At 42.9% G+C, this 21,524-nt stretch overlaps 1 protein-coding gene across 1 annotated transcript in view; it reads right to left on the bottom strand.

Annotated features, from left to right (window-relative positions):
• Positions 1-2,343: 2,343 nt before the first annotated feature.
• Positions 2,344-21,524, bottom strand: part of LOC145406372 (uncharacterized) — a 26,838-nt gene continuing 7,657 nt past the window's right edge. Inside the window, exons 2-3 of the mRNA XM_080277536.1 lie at positions 2,526-3,690; positions 2,344-2,456 (exon numbers count right to left, since the gene is read on the bottom strand). Coding sequence (XP_080133662.1) covers positions 2,344-2,456; positions 2,526-3,690 — 1,278 coding nt within the window. The remainder of the gene's footprint in view (positions 2,457-2,525; positions 3,691-21,524) is intronic.

The following is a 21,524-nucleotide window of genomic DNA, read 5'->3' on the forward strand; positions in this document are numbered from 1 at the left end:
CTAAGATGTAATAGGTTCAATAAATCGCCAAGGATGAGGTCTCATAAAGATTTCTGTCCATGCATTTTGTTGACATAAAAATTTTCCTACCAAAAAAATCTTCAAAGCCAAAGAGAAAATGGCCCTATACCTGGTCCAGTTGTGCTTGTGCTTTCAGCTGTAGTTTCCACCCTATCCCACGAAAGGAGGAGGATGGCCTACAGGAAAAACGCAGTTTCAGCCTGCAGTCCACCAGGTCCTTGTTCAGATGAGCCTGGGACAACAACATTAACAACCGTAGTTCCCAGACTGTACTGTCAATACATTCATAACTGAAATATCTACATAGCATCCTTTATCTCCTTATGAACGGGTTTTGAACACCATTACTATTTTGGCTAAACATGCACGATATCAACAGCAAAGGAGTTGCATATGGATCCGATTTGTGCGGTAGTGTCGTGGGACCACATCAGTCTTCTATGATAATCTGGCCAGCTGTACAGAGTTGCCACCACGCCAGCATTATGGCAGGGTGAAGTGTTTGTGACATGAACTATGGGTACCTCTTGCCGTGGGTGAGAGTGGGGAATAGGTTGTTTGGGATAAAAGTAACAGCTGAGAGAGATACAGCGTAGAAGATATCGAATTCGTCCATCTTTCACTGTTCAGATGATATTTTGTGTGGGTAAAATATCTCAACTGTTGTCTTACCACTCGCTGAACCCCTCCTCCATAAATGTAGGGAAAGATGGCGGGTATTTTCAGTCTATCTCCACCATCCTTATATAACCTAGAGTCATGGGAAGGCTGCTAATTTCCTCATCTTCCCAACTGGAATTTAACAGTGGGGGGAAGCAAATCAGGGTCTCCTTGATCCCCAGAACAGAATAGTGCTGGGTGCTCGTTTACCCCGACTCCACTCAACCCTGCATGATGTTCTGAGATTTCGAAGGGGGCTGTTGAAGGGAATGGTGGTCGATCATGTCTCTGTCGGATGTTTTTTGTTGTGATTGTGTATAAGTGACTAGACTTGTCCAGGTTATATAACTGACATAAAGAAATACTGGTCAAGCGCCGAACACCATTACAGGACTGGTAACTATGAGCCGCATTCTCGTTGGCATTAAAGACTAAATTCGTATAGCACTTCCATAGCGATTCATATTACAGTTTGGCCCTTATTGCCGTCTAGAATTTTACTATTACCGTTTCTATATCGACAAGGTTTGTATCAGTAACTTACAAGAGGAAATTAAGGCAGAATAAATCGTTAAGGAAAAGACGTGACGAAACCTCCCAAGCCAACGAGAATACAGCCCCAAGAACTAAGAAATATACCCGGAAAATTGCGTCATAAACTAAAGTACAATTGGAGGAAAAAGTTCACCTACTCCTCTGCATCATCTCTCTCTACTTCGCTATCAGGGCATGTCCGTCACTTCCCTCCCTGACGCATCACATCAAAGAGGATCATCCATGGGCGGAGAAACATACCAGGCCTCTCACAGCATAGGAAGAGAGAGAGAGAGAGAGAGAGAGAGAGAGAGAGAGAGAGAGAGAGAGAGAGAGAGAGAGAGAGAGAGAGAGGGAATATATTAGGCGAACTTTTGTCCCCAACTGTTTTGTTACATAAATATCTACTGTACACACACTCTCTCTCACACACAGACACACACACACACACAAGTAGGATGTCTGACGGCGCTACAAAACAGGTGATTCACAGATAAAAAAACAACAAAAAGAAATAGACAAGAGGAAACAAAAATAAACAACAGGGCAGGTAAAGCAACAAAAATTTCACTCACAGACATCGGACCTAATATTTTGTGGCCCGATTTTTGCTACACTTGAAAAACAAACATTAAAACAGTTCTTTCTTTTCTTGGTACATTTAAAAAAACAACCATTAAAACACACTATTCTGTTTTCTGTTTTTGTTACACTTAAACGTTAACACCTTACGCTCTTTTCTTGTTTTGTTCTTGTACAACACAGGGTGGCCAAAGCAACGGCTAAAGGTTCTTGACGTTATATGAACAAAACTGAGTGTGCCAACGTGTGAATAAGCCCCGTTTTTAATAATAATTTTTCAAGTATGTAATGACGATAAAACAGGTCTGATCTTTTTGTATCGCTGGTGACTGGACTCTTGATCAGAACTAACAATTCGATGTGCTAAAAATTACATCCACATTTGGTAAAGTTGCTTATTAGGGAGATACAACAGGCTCAGCCCGACTTGGACCCTTCTTCATTAATGGCAGTCGAAAACTGGGGGCCTTGTCCACACCTCTGCTCACTCAGTTTTGTTAATACTACCGTGAAAGACTATGTGCGGGCTTAGACCATGACGGCCGTTCAAGAGTTGATCCAGGCGTTCATTATCTCGAAATCCGCGAGAACGTTTGGCGTGGCTGAGGTCGGGATAGCCACACTAGCCCAGGCAGCCCCAGGACCTTGATTAGAAGCCCCTGCTTGAGTAGCCCCCGCTTGAGCAGGACCTTGAGTAGTCCCCTGCGTAGCCCCTCCTTGCCCTGCACCTGAACCCCCAGACTCGTAGCCTAGGTCAGCCAGAGACTCCAGCTCCACCTTCAGGTCAGAGGTCATGGGGATTAACTCGGTGACCCCAATGTTGTCTAGGTCATCCAGGGTCGCTGGATGGGCCTCAGGTGCTTCAACTTTGACCACTGCCTGTTGTTGCTGCTGTTGATTTTGCTGTTGTTGGTGTTGAGCTTGCTGTTGTTGCTGTTGATGTGTCGTGATTGGTGCAGCAAAGAATGATGATGCCTGCGTGCTGACAGGCGAGTACAGACAGGAGTTTTGCTGTTGTTGTTGTTGCTGCTGTTGCTGTTGTTGGTAGTTGTGCTTGTGGTGGTGGTGATGGTGATGGAGGTGGAGGTGATGGAGACGGAGGTGGTCTGGGTAGTGGAGGTCCCGCTTGAGGTACGGAGGTGCAGGGGGCTTCAGGTACCCCGGGTGCCCGAGTTTGTGGTCAGCGTAGAAGGGGTACTGGGTTCTCGGAGCTCCATTGTACACGCAAGAACTGGGGCGAACTGGAGATCCTGTAGCGCTAATGTATGAGAAGGAGCCATTTGCAGGCGCCGTGGACCTAGAAAGGGCGTGTGTGGGCGTGGGAGTGTAGGTGTGGCCAGGGGTGTAGGTATGTGCGGGTGTGGGAGTGTAGGGAACCATTGGCGTCCGCAGAAAGGCATGGTCATCAAAGCTAAATGCGCTCTCAGGGGAATCTGGAAGGTCGGAGGTGGCTGGGCTGGAGGGGCCATGTGGGGGTGAGGTGGGGGTCAGGGGGAGGGGCCAGGAGGGGTCGTCGTCCCCTGGTGGACCCCCATCTTTACCCCTGATGCTGCTGGCGAATTCCTTACACACGGAACTCATCTGATGCGCCTTGGCCACTTTACCGCCACTGCGCTCTGAAACTCCCTTCAGTGGATCCTTGGCCTTCTTGCGTGGACGATATTTATAATCTGGATACTCGCGCATGTGTAGTTTTTTCAGCCTCTCTGCCTCGTCTCTATATGGTCTCCGCTGCTCCTCCGTCAACAGCTTCCATCTCCGCCCCAGCTGCTTGGAGATCTCGGCGTTGTGAGTGTCTGGCGCGAATTTGACGATCTCCCGCCGCTCCATCTGCGACCACACCATAAAGGCGTTCATGGGACGCTTGATGTGGTTGGGCGGGTGTTTCTTGGTCTGTGGGAGAGACAAGCAAGGACTGGTTAATATCTGAGAATCATTTACGACGGATTTCTAACGCATTTATTGTTAGTATAAAGTCATTATCATAAATCACCATCATTATCATCATCATTACCCATCTATAGGTCGGGTGAGGATAAAAATGATAATGAAAGCCTGGCATTAACGAAAAAAATGTTTTAATATCATTCCTGACCTTCACACGTGCAATAGGCCTACAAAACATTTTCTTAGTTAGTTACGTTTAGGTAGGAGAATTATCCTGAGCTTGCACCACAGTAATGTTTATTTATTCATACACTCCATTATTTGGCCAGGGAAAATATGATTAGTAAGTCCCGACGGAGTTTGTATTCTCTTATAGTTTTCTTTTACAGTCACAAATTTTACTCATGTACCTAAACACCGAAGACCGCTAACAAAACCGACATGTAACATCGCTACAAAAATCTTACTGAAGCATTTACGTCGGGTTACCCTCGTCCTTCTCCCACGATAAATGCTGATATCTAAACTGCAGTATAAACTGCTACAAAATCTGAAAAGCGGAACCCATGCCTATCTAAACTACTCCCTTATCCCCTACTATTATACACCTGCCTATTATTATTATTATTATTATGAAATCATTTACAGGGCTCTGGTTAGCTTTCTGTCACTACATATTTCTTTAGGTGGAAATAAGAATGATGATGATGATAATGATGATGATAATGATGATACAACTTTGTCTAAATTTACCAGCAAGGGGTATCGTCGTTTCGTTTTTTCGCCACTAAATAAAAATAATCTAAATGCCACACGCATATAAACTAGAAGAATCATCACCACCATCACCATCATCATCATCTACACATTCTAAATTAATCTAAACATCACACACATACATAAACTAACCGAATCATCACCACCACAACCACCACCACCACCACCATCACTATCATCATCATCATCATCATCATCATCATCATCATCTACACATACTAAATTTTCGAGCATGATTTATCGCCGATCCATTTTGTTTCGCCGCTAAAGGTCAAGGAAACAACTGAACATCACACCCAGTTTCCTTTACTAATCGCTTTACTCATTTTCTATCAGTTTATCCTTTATTACATCTGTCCTTCCTGGCTTTACGTGTATCAATAAAGCATTAGTTATCTTTTTCTACCTCCATTTTTATCGGCTTGGGTAGAATAAGCGATTTTGTTTTTTTACTCAATAATGTAAGGTAACTGATGGGAGAAATCTATGAAAGAGAGAGAGAGAGAGAGAGAGAGAGAGAGAGAGAGAGAGAGAGAGAGAGAGAGAGAGAGAGAGAGAGAGAGAGAGAGAGAAATCAAGTAGGAAGCATTAGAGTGACGCGAAACCGACAACCGACCTCGCCAGCATACATCTGGTGCGGACGTAACCTTAGAAAGAATATCTCATACTGAAAGAAATAATAAAAGAAATATATTACCCGTCTGTTTCGAAAATCAAACATGAATAAAATAAACTTAAGAGTGTAGGAATAAAATAAAAAATGCGTCATCGAACAGAAGGGGTAGATCTTGTTATAAAATTGTGCAGTTGCGGAGACACCTGTGCTTCTTGAGAGATTACCGTGTGAGAAAGTGAAAGATAACGACCTGATTACCTGGCTCATCCTGCTCTTATCACCGGGAGATAAGCACACACACACACACACACACACACACACACACGCTCGCGGTTACATACACTTTCACCGCACACACGTAATTACATACACTCAGCGCGCACACACACAAACAGATTCGTAGAACTTGCACGCACATTCTCTCTCTCTCTCAACTGTGGGATCTCCCTCATTGTATAACATGTTGAACTCACACTAACCGAAAGAAAACCCGTACTTATCAATAACGTCACTCTAAATATACATACATACACACATACAGATAGATAGATTGATAGATAGATAGACAGATAGACAGAGAAATAAACTGTATGTATGTATGTATATCTATGTATCTATTTCTATACACACGGAAGTATCCACACTCTAAATAACTACATAATGATTTCAACTACGCCAAATTATCCCAGCCACATCTCATTACCAAAATTAGTACATCCTTGAGCACCCTTAAAAATGCAACAGCCCCCAAGGCCAGACCACTCACAGAACTGACCACACATAGCCTTCACGCCCCCCCATCACTCCTGCTCTGCCTTACCTGATCACGGGAATATTTATGATGTTGGGGAAAATACGGGGGTGATGATGGTGGTGGTGGCGGTGGTGGCTGTGATGATGATGATGGTAGTGGTGGCTGTGATGATGATGGTGGTAGTGGTGGTGGTTGTTAATGACGATGGTTGTTATTGTTGTTGTTATTATTATTATTATTAATATTATTATCATCATTATTGTTGTCGTTGTTGTTGGTGGTGGTGGTAGTGTTATTCTGTGCAACAAACTACCACCCTCTGACACACACTACAACTCGTCTACAACACACTACGTCATCTATAAACACTACAACCCACTTACAACCACTACAACCCACCTACAAACACTACACAACCACTACAAACCCACCTACAAACACTACAACCATCCTCCAACCCTCCGACATCCACTACAACTCTTCTACAAGTCTCCTACACCCACTACAACCCCCCTAAAACCCACTACAACCCACTACAACCACTACAACCTATTACTACAATCCTCGTGTATAACTCTGTACATTTGCATTATCGCCCGTGTCCGTGGGAGGGAGCCAGGCTATAAGACCAAAGTGTCACCTTTACCAATAATACATACGTCACCCATGAATATCTTACGAGAGAGAGAGAGAGAGAGAGAGAGAGAGAGAGAGAGAGAGTCGTAGACAGAGGGGACATTTTTTCCACTCCGCTATCTCACACCATCTCCCAGACCCACGTGTTCTCCCAGGAACGTCATTTCAACAGCTTTTAATACCCTACAGAAAAAGAGAGAGAGAGAGAGAGAGAGAGAGAGAGAGAGAGAGAGAGAGAGAGAGAGAGAGAGAGAGAGAGAGAGAGAGAGAGAGAGAGAAGAAAAAAAAAGACGTCTCGCTAAGCTGACCTAAAAACTATGGCTAGACTGTCCCATATGGAGAGAGAGAGAGAGAGAGAGAGAGAGAGAGAGAGAGAGAGAGAGAGAGAGAAGGGTATAGAAGGTGCTAAAGAAAGGTGCAAAATCTGTTATAGGGTAGCCATCTGGCGGCATGAGACAGAACTACAAACGTCTCTACTGCTATTCATATTTCTATATATATTACTGCAAACTTTATGGACATTAATCCTATGTAAATAATATACAGGAGAATGTTAAGTTGTTGTTATTACTTATCCCCGGTCTGTCTAGCTGAGCAAACCCATCGAACATGGGTAAGGAAATTCTTCTGTGCGGCCGTCCTACAGGTACGGTACAGTTCATATACCGGGTAGGGATCCGGTGCCCCCTTGTGGTAGGCAGTGCCTCACCAGGGTCGAACCAGGGTCCTTCTCTTGGAAAAGTGCAGGGGTGTATGAGATCATTTGGCTCCCGGGTGGATGTTGCAGCTGCTCCACCCACAATGCACAGAGCCACCACATGTAGGTCTCTCATTAGGTGTTAAGGTGTTATATGCAAAATAAATCGCTAAGGATGAGGTGTTACGAAGCTTCCTATGCCGCCTAGACTTCGGCCCTGGTTCCGAGCATATATCAGAGTTCAAATTACACACCCACGCCGTCAGTGCCATCTTGGAATTTTCCGCACTCAATCGGTCACATTTAAGAGTCCAAATCCCACACTCTTAGCCCATCCACACTCCCACAAATTCAGCTCTAACCCCACACTCACCAAATTCAACTCAACTTCAGTCCCACTATCGCCAACATCATCCCCTTCCCTCCCACTTCCCACACCCCGAGTAAACAAATCCCCAAATCATTCCTAATCTCACTCTGTTTTAATTTCACGGTCCCATCCCAGTCCCTTCCTTCCTCATCTCCCCCACTCCCTCCATCACTTCCTCCATCCCCACTCCCCCAACTCTCACTTCCTCCACTCCCTCTCCACCCCCTAGCACTCCCTCTACTCCTCGTATATGCTTTGTTTCCCTGTGAATAATTTTACAAAAACTTCGACTGTGTGTGTGTGTGTGTGTGTGTTTTTTTTTTTTTTTACCAAGTGCGAATGTTTTGGATAGCAGCGTGTGCTCTCTCTCTCTCTCTCTCTCTCTCTCTCTCTCTCCCTCTCTCTCTCTGGAGGGAACCCCCATAATAAAGGAAGTAATGAGGGCAATATTTAACAACTCCAGCTCGAAAAGTACCTCCAGCGCTGAACAAAATCGTCTGGTAGTGGCAAGAATCACACACACACACACACACACACACACACACACACACACACACACACACACACACACACACACACACACACACACACACACACACACACACACACACAAGACGCACCGTAATGAAGAGGAAATGTTATTCTGTAGACTGCCACATTAAATATCTCTCTTTCCACATGATATTAATACTGTAGAAATTTGTACAGTACCCCTCTGCTTTTTTTTCTTTTTTATCGCCTTATTCCATTTCTTTTTCTCCAGTGGAATTTCCCGGAGTAAATTTTTGGTTTTTACCCATACCAAATCTTCTCTTTGTTCTCCTCACACGGTCTCCATTCCTGATAAATTCTTCGTTTACGTATTTATTCCCGTACCGTTTTCATGTTAAATTTTCACATCTCTCCATTTTATATATTGCTACACGGTTTCTTAAATGAACTCAAAATTACGTCACACGGATTCCTCGTAGTATTTGCGAACCCAGGCTCATCTGAACGTGAACCCGGTGAACTGCAGGCTGAAGCTGACCTCCTCTTGCAGTCTACGATCCGCCTTTCGGGGGGATAGAGACGGAGATGAGGGACGTTCGTATAACCCAGCAGCGTAGGCGTAGCTCGGTTATATCAGTGCCACCACGTGAAGGCGTCCCTCTCCAGCGCCTCACCACCCGGATCCAAGGGGTTAAGTGAAGGGCAGCCTTGTAGTTTTCACCAATCTGTCAAAAGTTTCAAAATGTTTCACACCAGTTTCACCTACATTGGCAGTGAAGTGTGAGACGACATGTATACCCCTAGATCCCCCGTGTGTGCATATGTATGAGAATGACCGCTTATGTGCTACACCATATTTGTGTATGTGTACCCTTGGTCGTGAAGATTGTGTAGTGTGCGTGTTTGTGAGTGTGCGTATCCTGTGTGTAACGTTCTCGTGTGTGTGCATGACCATGATCGTTTTTATACCATCTTTGCCTATGTGCACCCTTGACCGTGACTATGTGTGTGCGTGGATCGTGTGTGTACGTGTATGAGGGATATGCACGTTGCTTGTATGTATACCTAAGATCCTTTATATACAGTTTTTGTGTATGTGTACCCCTGACCGTGACCATGTGTGTGTATGGTGTGTGTACGTGTATGATGGAGTGTGTAGGTTGCTTGTGTGCGCCTGTGATCCCCCCCACCACAAGCCAGCCGCACCTCAGGGCCGGATGACTGTGGCCGGCACCTAGCAGCACATGTGTACCCTTACTCACACCACATGGCCGCACTGTGATGCTCATGTGGTGATGTGGTGGGGATTGTGGTAGTGGTGTGGTGTAGTGTGGTGTGGTGGGTGTGGTTGTGGTGTGGTGTGGTGTGGTGGGGATTGTGAATGTGGAGTGGACTGGTGTGGTGGGGACTGTGTATGTCTGTAGTGTGGCGTGGTGCGGTGTGGGGATTGTGGCTGTGGTGTGGTGTTGTCTGGTGGGGATTGTGGCTGTGGAGTGGAATGGTGTGGTGGGGACTGTGGCTGTGGTGTGGTGTGGTGTGGTGCGGTGTGGTGTGGTGAAGTGGTGAGGTGTGGTGGGGTAAAGTGAGAAATGGTGGTGATCAGGATATGGTCGTCTTAAGATTTGGTGGGTGTGATGTGACATGATGTTGTGGGGTATGGCGTGGTCTGATGCAGTGTGGTGACTGTGGTGACTAATACTGTGGTGGAATCAGTATGCAGGTTAGTAGTGGTAGAGATGTAGATGAGATTAGCGGGTGATTAGTGTGAGCCGAACGAGAGGAAAGACTAATGGGCAGAGCAGAACAAGGACACACTGTACCAAACATTTCTTTTTTCTTTTTTCGCCTCCTTAGCTTTCTCGGAAGTGATCTTGTTAACATTATCTGCATCTTGAGTAAGCAAAGCTGGTGAGGTGAGAGAACAACAGCAACAAAAACAGCAAATCCTACAACAACCTGCACCAACAACAACAGGAGCTCAATCAGGTGTTTTCCCTTTGTTAGTAAAAAAAGAAAAAAAAGAAAAAAAAAAATGCCTGGGTAGGGGTAACATGAAAGATGGTTTACAGTAAGAAACATTCCTTCCAAACAATCCCTCTCATAACATATATATATCTCGCCACTCCAATTAATCTCAAATTTTGCATCATACCAGCGCTAAACACCAACCACGTTTAACCCGTTCAGTATAATAACATCTTTTGTGTGTATTTTCTTCTTGCTACCGCCCTCTGTTCAGTTTGTGGAAGATGTTCTCCATTAACACGAGACTTCTGTCCACGCTGAGCTGGCCTGAAGACACAATGCGGATTTTGATTTTTGACATACGTACCGCCCTAGTCAAACTCCCCGCCTGATTCTGTCCTCGGAGGGGATCGCAGAGGGACCCGGCCATACTGGAAGATCTTTTGTAGGGACTGCGGCTTCAGAGCTTACACGTAGCTTGCCATGAACTGAATTATCCTCTAGTCAACATGCGTGATACGTCTCATTTACGGTACCTTTGTTTTAGCAGTGTGTCGAACGTCTAGGCGATTTTGTCCCTAATAAGTAACGACCTCTCCTTTAACACCATACAATGTTTTCTCATACACTTCCATATCTTACTCTCGGTCAGCCTCTTCTCACAATTACTGATCCTCACACATTTTCAGAGTCAAACCCTTATACTCCTTTGTCTTCCTCTCGGCCAACCTCTTCTCACAATTACCGATTTTCATACATTTTCTCAGCCAAAACCTTACGCTACCTGATTTCACTCTCGGTCAGCTTCTTCTCACAATTACCGACTCTCATACATTTTCCAGGCCAAAAATCTTACTTCCTCAGCTTTCACACGTCAAGCAAGAGTCGCTACATGAATAAGAATTTTGTTATACCTTTCTTACCTAAAATATTGACTGATCATACCTGCAATAACCACCACAAATTGTCTCACCTGTATTAAACCACCAGGCAAGGCAATTATAACTATACCCTATTTACACTAACCTGGCCCAGATTTTCGTCTTCGCTTATTTTACGTAGCTCTATAGCAGAATAAGACAATACCACGCCTCTGCATCCTTCTCATAGCACTTCTTTGTGACTAGCATCATATTCTAGTGTTAATCTATTGTTAACTCACGAAATTAAAGATGGAGAGGTGACAGTCGTAGGCCAAGTTGGAGTGAAATAGGTGTAATCCAGTTCTCCCATCAAATTTAACTTTCTTAGGTGTTTCTCAGTGATTACGTTCAGAGACACAAGCATCATTCAAAAGTTTAACGAATGCATAGTGGAAAAATCGAACGATCTGAAACACACACTGGTAGAGACAGAATTTTCAGTGTGTTTCGCCGGTTGTACAATTTCTTCAGACGGAACAGGGAAGATAGGAGTTTCTTTGACTGTCCATGCATATTTTCTCATGACAGGAAGGACAAGGATTTTCAAGACAGCAAAAATTTCCACAAGTGATAGGTATAAAAAAAAATGTTTGTTTCTCCTGTCAATAATTTTTTTCAAAAATTTTTTGCTAGTTTCATTCTTGAATACTTTAGAACTGAGCTGTTTTCACCTTTGACTAGTAGAAATATGTAATTAATGTGTTTTATCTATATTCTTACACCTGCCTAAGGATTATCTAATCTCTTTCTAAGGTCATGTAGTCGCATTAACAAGCAGGTCGTTATATCATCATCATCATCATCATCATCATTTTCGCCATATACCTAGGAACTACAGTACACATCTGAAGCCACTAAGCTCATAAAAAAATAATAATAATGTAAGAAATTAAAATAAAATACAAAAAGTCGCCAGGGCAGCACTCAGTGGGAACCAATCGCCATCCTAGAATGCTGTGCGCAAAACCATCAAACAACAGCTCATAACAAGTAAATTTTGGTCTAAAATCTAAATATCAACAAAAATTTATCCTGCTATAAATAAAAATAGTAAAAAAATGCATAAATATTGCTCTAGAATATAGCGCGAAAAATACATAAGCCTCTACAATAAAAATAACAGTGAACATACATTCCACTCGAAAATGAAAAAAACTAAAATAAAACGCACACATATTACTCTAAACTGGAAATAAAACATACGCATGTGGTACTGTTCACACACACACACACACACACACACACACACACACACACACACACACACACACACACACACACACACACACACACACACAGCTCTAAAACTTGGTGGCGAGCTAATAACAGTCCGAACTTGGCTCCTCATCCCTCTTTAGGCCATACATTAATCCCTAAGCATCGGGTACGTTCACATTACTCCCGCCACTTCCCGCAAAGAATTCCAATCATTTACTTAATTACGGGTGCAAAATAACTTCTAGAACTTAATCACCAGAAATAACATCGCAAAATCACCAGTTCCTAGGCTAGTTATTTCTCGGCGATCGGATTTGAATAATTTACCTAACTGCATAACTTTTTTCCGATTGCGATTTCAGTCCCATGGAGCATCAATTATTATTTATTTTTATTCTTGCTGCCTTCAGACGATTTTAGTTAGATTAGGGAGAGACTTCAGGCCATGTAGGGGTTGATGGAGGCTATATGCTACCTCAAGACGATTTTTTCACTTCGGGAGATACATTTATTTTTTAGAATTGCGTGTTGATGGAGACTGTCGTTTTTTCCAGACGATTTTTGTCAGTTCAGAGATGTTTTTCAGACCAGAGGGGTTAGATCAAGCCTCCATTAACCCTGTCAGAGCCAGAAGTCCTTGCTATGTTGAATAAAAATCGTCTGGCGGCTTCTGGAATAAATGAAACACAAATGAGTAAGATCATTTGGCGGGAATAGGAATGAAGCAGACGCCATTACATGGGAGGAGGAGACCAGGTCAGTTGGGGAACTTTTATTTTTTTACTTTTTTCCGCAGCCAGGCGATTTTATTCAGCTTGAGAGAGAGAGAGAGAGAGAGAGAGAGAGAGAACGTAGTAGTGAAGAGGTAAATGAAGGCTGTATCTAACCTCTCCAATTCTAAAAGTCTCTCTTGAGCAAAAAATGAATAAACAAATAAATTAATCAATTAATGAAAAGTAAAAATCTGCAACCAAGAAGAATATATTGAACAAAACGTCATCGGATACTATACTCCTTTCACCTTAACTTGGCCCAGATTTTCTTCCTTTTGCAGCCTGTTTCATGAAGCTCAGTGATACAACAGGACAGTACCAGGGCTCTCTACGCCTTCCATTGCACTTCTTCATGACTAGCATCATTGTCTAGCGTTAATCTATTGTGAAAACTCGGCATGGAAGATGGGTTAAAATCTTTGACAGCTTATTTTTTTCCTTTTTTTTTTCTGAATAAAATCTTAGGCGCAGGACAGAGAACAAAGGAAGATAATTTTTACCAACGCTGTGATGGAATGATATAGCCTATTTCTAACTCTCTCTCTCTCTTTCTCTCTCTCTCTCTCTTTCTCTCTCTCTCTCTCTCTTTCTCTCTCTCTCTCTCTCTCTCTCTCTCTCTCTCTCTCTCTCTCTCTCTCTCTCTCTCTCTCTCAGGTCAGGATATAGTTCAACGGCCCGACAGCTCAACTTTCCAATTTCACTTGCTGATTGGCCGAACCAGCACGAAAGGGGGAGGGGGGAGAAGGAATGGGGGGAGAGGGAGAGAAGGAAGAGGGGAGGGAAGTGAGGGAGGTAGAGGGGGGGAGGGGAGAGGGGGTTAGAAGGGGGTAAGGGGGTTAGGAGGGGAGAAGGTATGAACTGGACACCCTAACCGGACACCTGACCTTCTTGCTCTCTCCGGTGTCCCAAAATTACACAGGTAGATTTAAGTTGCGCGAGATAAGGTCAGGTAAACCAGGCGAGTTCGTAACCTCTTTTCCTTAGCGATTTATTTAGCGCACTACATTTCATTTTCCTCTTCTACGTTACTGAGGCGTAAATTTCCATTACTAAAATACAATATCTGTATAATTAACACAAAAACTATCTGGGCTGAATAGACAGAATAAATCGCTAAGGAGAATGTACTAAGAATCCTACAATGCCATTCAGAACAAGGCGTCAAAGGCTGCCAGGCAAAACTAACCCCTATTCACATCAACTTGGCCTAAAATTGCCGTCTTTCCATTCTGTAACAAAAGATTAACGCAAGAATATGGTGCTAGTCACCAAGAAGTGCTGTGGGAAGTATGTACACCCCACTGTCTCTCCTGCCACTGAGCTCCATGAAATAAGCTACAAATGGGCGAAAATCTGAACCAAGTTAAAATGAATGAACTAAAGGTAAAAGCAACACCTGAACACTCACTTTTCGATTCTCTCTCTCTCTCTCTCTCTCTCTCTCTCTCTCTCTCTCTCTCTCTCTCTCTCTTTAAGCTACTAAAGTAATATCCACATAGTATTATAAATGTTTCACGTGAATTAAGTGTGTTTCATTAGTTTCGGTACGTTTCGAATGATCTCCCTCGAAAACGCCGCTGGAGTTCTAGATATGTCGAAATCCAGTGCGTATCGTTCAGTGTACGTGAAATGCGTCTCATGCAGTGCTAATCACGAAGAAGTGTGTGGTGTGCAAGGACCTCAACTTTGGTGCACCGGAAGATAGCAAGGTAAGGTATGGCGAGGAGAGATAAGAGACAGTACAGGTAGCTATAATGATATCTGGTCTATATCTCTTATCTTTGAACACACTTTTCCTTTTTTTTTTAATGTATAAATATAATACACTGTGTTTATATGACAAGGGAAGGCGTAGACGATGTTAGCCTCTCTCTCTCTCTCTCTCTCTCTCTCTCTCTCTCTCCACAACTCCCTTTCCCTGCCTTCCGTTGCTCTGATCTCGTGTGTGTTAACTGGTTGTGACTTTGTATTGCTGTCAGGACCACGGCTTACACCACACGCACGTCATTCCCGCGCACACACACACACACACACACACACACACACACACACACACACACACACACACACACACACACACACACACACACACACACACACACACACACACACACACACACACACACACACACACACACACACACACACACACACACACACACTGGTCTCGTGTTTTAAATAGCTGTGACTTTTATATTGCTGTTGTTAGTCTACATCTCATACAACATGCACATACTACTCGCACGCACACACGCACATGCACACGCCCACACACAAGTTTCTAAATGTGCGACCATGCATGCAGACACAAACACGCAAGCACACATGGACATCAATACACACATACTCATATACACACACAAATGCGCAACGTAAACATACTAACCACACACACACACACACACACACACACACACACACACACACACACACACACACACACACACACACACACCACCAACTATCACTATGAAGCCTTCTCTACCGAAAAATATAAGCCGAATAAAACAGAGTAGTGACAGAAGCAAGAAATCTTAATATAAACACCTCAAGACGTCGGTGAAGAAAAGTTAACACCTTCAAGAAAATAAATGGAGTTGTAATTGTTTTTATTGTGGTCTTAGGCTCATCTGAACGTGAACCCGGTGTACTACAGGCTGAAGTTGCCCTTTTTCCTACCACAATCCTCTTTTCGGAGAGAGAGAGAGAGAGAGAGAGAGAGAGAGATGGGCAGGCAGAACAGACAGTTATATAGACATCAAAAGTACCTGGGAAGTCATGAAGATAAAGAAAAATAGCAAAACAGCTTGTCAGAAATACAGACACATGTACAGAGAAGCAGAGACACAGACAAGAACCAGACACACATACAAAGAGATACGGAAAGACACAGACAGGATAAAGAGACACATAAAAAACGCGATACAGGAAATCAACACCACAGACACACAGCAACATACACACAGGCACGAAGAAAAACAGAGGCGGAAAAACACAGATACACAGAAGTACACAGAGAAAAAGCGATACACAAACACAGCAGACCGAGGACACTTACCAGGCTACAGAAAATTGCCAAGAAAAAAGTTTAATACCCAAATCCGAAAAGGTGAGAAGGAATCAAAAGGTAAGAGGCAATATCAGTGACTCCCGCTGAGCTTACCCCGCGCCCCCCATCCATACGCCCCCCCTAAAGCCCCCCCGTCCATAAGCCCCCCAGAACCCCCTCCCACCTCTATACCCCCCAGAACCCCCCTCCCCGAACGCTACAGTATTAGAAAGTCGCAGTATTGCTTTCTTCCTACCTTCGCCTTCATGAAAAATAAATAAAGGAAGTGAATAAATAAATACTTATACGAATACCACTACTACTACTACTACTACTACTACTACTACTAATAATAATAATAATAATAATAATGATAATAATAAATACGCGCACCACTGCATATTGCCCTTTAGATAGTTTCCAAGTCTATTAAATGGGGATAAGATAAAAATTTTTTGGATGATGATGATGATGATGATGATGAACATACTTAAGAGTTTACATATCATTCTAAAATTTTGTACACAGGTAGGACAGGCTGAGATTATTCCATTCGAATTAATTCCAGTCGATCTGAGAGAGTCTGGCCCAGGTATTTGAGAGCAGCGCTGAATTCCACGTCCCGACCTTAAGGGGGAACGACATTTCCTTGTAACATCCTTATTTATCGGCAGTGAGGAAAAAAGAGTGGTAGAGGAGGAAGGAAGAGGAGAGAGAGAGAGAGGGAGGGAAGGAAGGGGAAGTGAGAAAAGAGGAAGGAAGGGGAGGTGAGAGAAGGAAAAGGAAGAGGAGGTGAGAGAAGAGAAAGGAGGAGGACGTGAGAGAAGAGGAAGAAAGAAGAGAAAAGGGAAGAGGAAGGAAAGGGAGGTGAAAGAAGAGGAAGGAATGGGAGGTGAGAGAAGAGGATGGAAGGAAGAGGAGGTGAGAGAAGAGGATGGAAGGGGAGGTGAGAGAAGAGGAGGAAAGAGGAGGTGAGGGAAGAGGTAGAAGGGAGAAGAAGAGGAAGGAAAGGGGGACAGATGAAGAGGAGGGAGTGGGGGGTGAAATAAGACGAAGAAAGGGGAAGTGAGAAGGAAGGAGGGGGTGAGAAAACAGGAAGGAAGGGGAGGTGGGAGAAGAGGAAGGAAGGGGAGATGAGAGAAGAGGAAGTAAGAGAGGGAGTGGGAGGAAGATAAAGAAAAGAAGGGAGCGAAGGAATAGAATAAAACAAATATCAAGCCAAGAGGGAAGAGGATGGGAGGGAGGGCGGGAAGAAGAAAAGAAGAGGGAAAAAGAGGAGGAAGAGGAAGAGAAAGAGGAAGAATGGGATGAAAAAAGGGAGAGAAAGGATGAGGAAGTGTGAGGAAAAAACAATAGAGAGAGGAAGAGGAAGGGTGGGAGTAAGAGCAATGGAGGGAAGAGGAAGAGGAAGTGAGGGAGGGAGGAAGGAAGAGGAGCAGGAAGGGAGGGGCATGACAGGTGTTCCGAACAGGTGCAATAGAGAGAGAGAGAGAGAGAGAGAGAGAGAGAGAGAGAGAGGGAGAAATAGGCACCTGTTGCAGAGGCGCATGTAGGTGAGAGATGCCTTAGCCACTCTCTCTCTCTCTCTCTCTCTCTCTACGTATCCCTGTGTATCTACGCATGCTCACCCACACCTTAATACGCATATCTATCTATCTTTCTATCTACCTCCCTCCCTATCTATCAGTGTACCTATCTACGCACCTTCTCCTACTACCCTAATACATCCACACCTTACACTTCTCTCCCTATCTATCTTTCTATCTATCTGCCTTTCTATCTATTTCTGTACCTATCTACGCAAACTCTCCCACTCATCAACACGTTTCTCTCCATATCTCTCTATCTACGTTTCTATCTATCTATGCGCTCTCTCCCACTCCACGCTTCTCTCCCTATCTATTGTATTTATCTACCTACCTGCCTTTCTATCTATCTATGTATCTATCTACGCACGTCTTCTGCTACCCTGATACGCCCCCATTGAACCCATCTTACGCTTATTTTTAGATGCCTCTTTGTGCTAGTGGCCGCGAGTACACACACACACACACACACACACACACACACACACACACACACACACACACACACACACACACACACACACTACCCAACGCTTACGCCAATTGGAGAGCGTCAAGATAGGAAAAATGTTAAAAAAAGGTTGAGAGAGAGAGAGAGAGAGAGAGAGAGAGAGAGAGAGAGAGAGAGAGAGAGAGGAGGAAGTAGCCAGCAAAAACAGGAACCAAAACAAAACCAAGAAATGAACAAGGAAGAGAAGATGAAACGGAGATGCCGGGGTAATGAACCAGCAGGAAATGAACTGGCTGGGAAAATACTAGGGAAGCAATGAGCTAGGAAATGACCTAAGACAAGGAAAATCAGGAAAATGACAGAGAAATCTAGTAAAATGACAGAGAAAACTAGGAAAATGACAGCAGGAAAGAAATGATGAGTGAAATGCGAAACTGGGATATGAACTGAATAAAAAAAAAAAGAAAAACTAGAAATTATGGGAGAAGACTTTAATATACCTAAAAAAATTCCGGAAATGATCTGAAAAAAAAAAAAGGAAATGAATTAAAAAGGAAGGTAGAAACTGGAATATGATTTAAAATGCCATGGAAATGACCTAAAATACTAGGAAATTAATAGAAAAATGAAAATAATCCAAGAAGAACAATGGGGAGATGAGGACTTAGAAATGACGTAGAGGGAATTGCCTGGGAAGTGAGATTGAGGAAGGAATACTAGGAAATGATCATGAAGAAATCCTGCAAAATGAACAGGAAGGAAAAAATGGGAAATGAACAAGAAGGAATTGATCTAATTCTTGGCGAAAGGAGGATGGAAGAAAGAAATGACGAAAAGAAAATGAAAGAATATGGGGAATCTAAGAGGGAAAAAAATGGGGAAAAAAAAAAGTAAACTGGAGAAATGAAAGACAAAAATCATGAAGGAAAAAGAAAGAAAAAGAAAATGAGAGAAAGAAAATTAGGGAAACAGGGCAAAATGAGGAAGAAAATGACGAGAAGGGAATATGAAGAAGATGAAAAATGAGAAAATGAAAGAATATGAATTTTTAGATCTTGAGGAGGGAAAAGAAGCATGGATGATAATGATGATGAATAAAAAGATGATGATGATGATGATGATGATAATGATGATAAATAAAAAGATGTAATGATGATGATGATAATAATGATGAATAAAAAGATGATGATGATGATAATGATGATGAATAAAAAGATGATGATGATGATGATGATGATGATGATGAATAAAAAGAGAAAGAAAGCATATACAAGGAAAGTAAAAAAAACATAATAATAATAAAAGATAATTACAGAGGTGAGAAAGGAAAGCAGGTGAGGAGAAGAGAAACAGGAAAAAAACAAAAATAAAAATTATGCAGAAAAGGTACCGTAAGGTGATAAAAAAAACTCATAATTACAAAAGAACTCAATTTCCTCTTTCTAAGACGCTGAGACAAAGGCGCGTTCACTTACTCTGGGGGTCGCAAAGGAGAGAGAGAGAGAGAGAGAGAGAGAGAGAGAGAGAGACTTTTTAGTGTCCAGGAGGGAATCAACTGTACAATATACCGTATTAATATTTGCAATGATCACGTCTCTCTCTCTCTCTCTCTCTCTCTCTCTCTCTCTCTCTTTCGCGACATTTAGGGCCCCGGGGCTAGGCTAGATCATGGCAGTCGGAATAATTCAAGTGTAGCTATGCAATACAAACATTAATACGTTATAAATAAGTATGACGTCACTACCTCATGATAACGATAAGAACCTGGCCATTATAATATCTAGAGAGGCGTGCGTAGGGTCCCGAGTCTAGGCTATTGATATTCAGAGTAGTGAAAATTAGGTGGCCGGTCTCTGTTGGCATTTAGGTGATTGAAAAAATAATATCTAGTCGACTCTTAACCCTTTGGAGCTCGAGAGAGAGAGAGAGAGAGAGAGAGAGAGAGAGAGAGAGAGAGAGCGAGATTTTGGCCTATGAGATTCGCGACATGAGCCTTCCCCTTACCTTTACTCCCCTCTCCCCCTACTCCTCTTCTTATTCTTACCCTCTCCTCTCTTCCTCTTTTTCGTCTAATGAATAATAAAGGACCGAGTACTGATCCCTGTGGTACACCGCTAGTTACTATATAATCGCCAGTCTGACTTAGTACCAATTATTACAACTCTGCTTTCGTTCCTTCAGCCAGGATTGTACCCATTATACATACTATTAGCTGCGTCTTTATTGACGAAAGAAAACTATCATTGTTATTATTATTATTATTATTATTATTATTATTATTAAGATATCGCCGTCTATACCGTGTGCTCAAACTTTGTAAACTAATCTTTCGTGTGGGACCCTATCAGAAGCCTTACTAAATTCCAGATAAATAATATCGTAAGCTTTATTGCTATCTACTGCCTCATGGACAACTATTTTGGCTAAAACTGCAAAGATAGAAGGAAGGAAGGAGAGAGAGAGAGAGAGTATTCCCGCGGGAGTCGGAGTCTTCTTAGCGCCCCATCCAAACCCATAGGGATGTCAAATTAAGGAGAGAGAGGGGGGGAGGGGAGAGAAGAAGAGTGAGAGAAAAGGGGGGGAAGGGCGGAGAGGAGACGGAAGGAGAAAGGGGAAGGGGGCAAGTGGAGGAGAGAAGATAAAAGTAGCAGTAGTAGTAGTAGTAGTAGTTATTATCTTTATTATCCTTATCTCATTCTAGTAGTTCAGTTACTCTTCTAGGAGCTGCCTAGCATGGACCAACCGGCCTACTGCAGTTATCCTCTCTTCTTATGTTCATCCTCCCCTACCGCTCACCCCTCCCTTACTCTTTTCCCTCCCTTCCCCTTACCCCTACTCTCTCTCTCTCACCCTATCCCCTACGCCCCCGAAAAATTCCGCCATATACCTGATCCCGGCTAAGTGCAGGTGTGTTGGCGGGGCAGGTGTTGAGTCCAGGGGCTTAACCCACCTCCCTCGGGGCTTAGTTTTACACAGGTAGGGCTTTCTTGTACCTTTCCTAGACATATCCAGCCAAAGCCCTACCATAGACACGCTGCGGATTATTGTATTTTTTGGATTATAGTGATTTCTTCATTGTTACTTATGTTTTCTTAAATTCTCTCCTTCGATCTTGAGTTCCTTAAATTCTACCTTCTTCTTCTACCAGATTCTATTATACTACTACATTCTACAGTATTTCCCGAGTTCAAATAATAATAATAATAATAATAATAATAATAATAATAATCTGCCAAAGTTTTAACACGGACACGCTGTAGTTTATTTCATTAACAATACGGTACTTAATTATAAATATTTTTTATATTAGCCGCTTCTACTTCCTACCTTCTCCTTAAACTATTGAAATCTACGTAGATATTTTTTAGGGTCCTTAAAACCTAGTAGTGTCTTTCTTTTTCTTTTTTTCCTTTTTTTTTTTTGGTTTTAAGCCAAATTCTCCAAAGGTGATACAGACACACTTTGACAAATTTAATAGTTTTACTTTCATGACTCCTTTAAAATCTCTCTCTCTCTCTCTCTCTCTCTCTCTC

The sequence above is a fragment of the Coenobita brevimanus genome, chromosome 70 (genome assembly GCF_032717465.1).
Source record: "Coenobita brevimanus isolate Jiangsu-jjx chromosome 70, ASM3271746v2, whole genome shotgun sequence".
Taxonomy (NCBI): domain Eukaryota; kingdom Metazoa; phylum Arthropoda; class Malacostraca; order Decapoda; family Coenobitidae; genus Coenobita; species Coenobita brevimanus.